This window comes from Arachis hypogaea, chromosome 2, assembly GCF_003086295.3.
Source record: "Arachis hypogaea cultivar Tifrunner chromosome 2, arahy.Tifrunner.gnm2.J5K5, whole genome shotgun sequence".
In the NCBI taxonomy this organism is placed as follows: domain Eukaryota; kingdom Viridiplantae; phylum Streptophyta; class Magnoliopsida; order Fabales; family Fabaceae; genus Arachis; species Arachis hypogaea.
The window spans coordinates 4,176,843-4,180,113 of record NC_092037.1 but is presented as its reverse complement, the minus strand read 5'-3'; the positions used below and the strand labels follow the sequence as shown (position 1 = coordinate 4,180,113).

At 40.8% G+C, this 3,271-nt stretch overlaps 1 protein-coding gene across 1 annotated transcript; it reads right to left on the bottom strand.

Annotated features, from left to right (window-relative positions):
* Positions 1-492: 492 nt before the first annotated feature.
* On the bottom strand, positions 493-3,271 carry LOC112720714 (uncharacterized). Its single transcript, XM_025771761.3, has 3 exons — positions 2,356-3,271; positions 1,266-2,273; positions 493-1,169 (listed from the first exon to the last, which is right to left on the bottom strand). The coding sequence occupies exons 1-3, from the start codon at positions 3,049-3,051 to the stop codon at positions 837-839; spliced, it is 2,037 nt and encodes a 678-aa protein (XP_025627546.1). The 5' UTR covers positions 3,052-3,271; the 3' UTR covers positions 493-836.

Here is a 3,271-nt window from a genome sequence, read left to right as displayed (position 1 = left end):
TTTGTGCATTATTCATGTATTAAGTTAGCATTAGTGCATTTGTGTATTATATTAGAACTAGTATTTTTATGCATAATAACATTGCGAGAATATTTTTTTAAAATTATAGTTCACTTTGTTCTAACAGTATAAATTATGCATGACACAAAAGATTTATAAAATCAAACTACTTTTACAAAAAAGTCGTAAATTGACAAAAGTTTCTGACTAAGAAGACCAAGATATCTGCAGATAAAAAATTAAATAATAAGATTTTTAGTTATTATTTTTATATGAAAAAGTCTAATTTTTTATTAGTAATTAATTTTAACATTCGTTATCGAAAATTTAAAATAATTTAATGTGTATAATTTTACATTTAAAATATTTTAATTGTAAAAAAATATCGAATGACATATTTTGATTTGTCAAATTACTAATATAAAATATAATTATATATAGAGTAAAAATAATAGAGAGAAATATAAAAATGGAGAGAGGTAGATGAGAGAATTTAGGAAATGAATTTATTAATTTTGAAAAAAAAATTCTCAAGGACCTATTTGTCCTCCGAACTTTATTTGTAAAATGACGCCAAGGACTTATTTGTCCTTCGAATTTTTTTCCCCTTCCAACGTGACACCGTAACAAACACCTGGACACCATTTCAGCCACGTCAGCCAGTTCCGTTAGGTGTATGAGAGGTAAATAGACGGAAGGACTAAATTGTCTTCCGTTTATTAAGGTCAGGGATTTTTTGTATTTAAATTTTGTCAGAGATGTATTTGCCAAAAATTTAAAAAATCAGGACCTATTTGTCTTTTTCCCTTATATAAAAAGTTCATTCCTAAACTTGTTTAGTTTTCCTCCATGGGAGTGTTCCCGGACAAGTTCATCTCCTCCAATGCCGATGTTACTGCCTCTAAAATTGGCCACAGTATTCCATCCGTAATCTTGTCAGGGCCAACCTCGGAGAGAAGGTTCAAGCATGGTGTTTGACATGCCTCTCGAAGCAGGGATTGAGCCTCACAATACCCTGAAAGAAATAGTTCAGTGACATCAAGACCAGTTTGAACACGGCAGGTTTTCATCTTCGACTCAATAAATTGAGGTATCGAGGATTGAACAAGCTTCTCAGCTAAAGGTCCGAATGTCATCAGATCATAAATTTTCCGATAAAGCAGAGAGACCTACATCATCCCAATCACACAATTTAACAAATCAATATTGACATCATCAATTGCGCTAAGAAAAAATCAACTGAAAAGCTAGATGATGATACATACAGGATATCCACCACCATGGGAATGGGAATGAGGAAGCTCGCATTCCAAATAAGCAATCTGAGAGGTTATTATCCGGCGCAGCATCTGGGCGCAGCTTATTGACAAGTCAGTGGTGGCAGATGCCTTCTCAGCCTCATGCGTTAGTATTAAGAACCAATATGAAGCATCATGTAAGGCGTCTATGGCAATACGCCGGCCTTGGATGGTGGTGAGATCGCAGGAGAGAGCAATGTGGGAGCCAAGGGCTCCCAGGTTGAAGAGAACAGAGGCCTTCTCCAAATGGATGTTGTGCTGAGAAGATTTCTTTTTCGGGTAGAAGGCATTGTACCAAACAAAGATAGGTGGGTTGAGTGCGGTTGGCATAGGGAAGAAAGGCTCAATCATGCAAAGGCATTTGAAATAGCGGATGAGGCAGTCACGGCGCATGGGTAGAGAGAGATCATCACGCAGCATTTTACTACGCAATTTGTTTATCATTTCGAAAAGGCCTTCTACTCTCTTTGCCACGCTCTCAGAGCATTTGACTACAAAGTAATTGCGCAGGGGCTGGTACAGGTCCAAGGGCTTACTCTTCTTCAAAGGCAATGCCAGAAGATGTGACGAAGACGAAGATGAGGAGATTGCAAATTTTGTTGGATAAGGTGGAGGCATGTCCCATGGGTGAGCCACCAGCTTTCCACCATCGATAATCTTGAAAGGGATGTACTCGGAAAGGACGAGGTCAAGGTATATTCCTTCTAGCTTGGGTATCCACTGGTACGCGCGCCCGCAAATCCCTTTAACTAATTTTTTAGTGACAAATTTTGCATCATGATCAAGAACACAAGATTGGACAGGTAGCTGGGATTTGGGTAGGATGGATGATCGCATCTGAAGAGCCTCCTCCTCACAGAATTTCACCTTCTGGTAAAGATGAGTTATCCAGGTTCTGTCAAATGAGGAGACATGTTCGATTGCAGCCGGATCACTTTGTATCAAATCATATGCTCTCCGATAATGCTCAGAAACCTACAATCATCATCATCAATTCATCATCTTCTCATCCAATTGAAAATCTAAAATGTAAAATCAATCAAGAGTCAAGACTGACCGATTTAAATGAAATGGCACATCGATGTTTTTGGAGAGCCGAACTGTTGTTGTTGTGGAGTTGTTGCTGTAAATTGAGCTCCAAAGCCTGAGCGGAGAAGAGGCAGTGAAGACTCTCGGCGAAGAGGAGAGTCAAGTCGAGGGTGGCGGAGACGTCCTTGGCAAAAACCTTCCAGAGTTTCAAGAAGAAATCGGCAGCGGCATTGAAGGCATCTATTGCAAGGTGACGGCCACGGGGGGTGGTACGCTCGCTAGAGGCTCCAATCTGGCTGCATACGGCGCCAAGGTTGAAGACAACAGCAGCCTTCTCCAATTGGATGCAGTTGGGCTGATAGGGAACCCAACACTCCTTCCCAGAGGAGAAGGCGTCGTACCAGACAAAGAGGATGGGGTCGGCGTCGGAGGAGATAGCGGTGAAGAGTGGCTCAACCATGCAGAGGCATTTGAAGTAGTGGATGAGGCAGTCACGGAGCTTGGGAAGGGAGAGGTCCCCTCGCTCCACCATGTCGCTGCGGCATTTGTTTAGGGTTTCCAGAACGCTTTCAACTTTCTCTGCATCGCTCTCTGAGTATTTTCTCGCTACCAACTTGCGTAACGGCCGGTGCAGATCCACCGGATCAGTCTTTTTCACTGGGATTGCCAGCATCCCTTCCGGATTCGGGTTCGGGTTCGGCAACCTCAGATTATCGTTGCTCATGGCGGCGGCGAACCAGGACAGGATTAGGAATCAGAAAATCGACGAAAGTGAATTGGATTTGTAAATTTCGCACCGTCTCATATTTTCCTTTGGGAAATTTCAGAACCGTGCATTCGGATCACTGCTTTTTAATGTCCAAAATCTAGAGTTTATTAGTATTTTTATTTTTTAAAGAAGGAAAAAGAAAATAATGAAAATATTTGGTTATTTGGTTATAGTT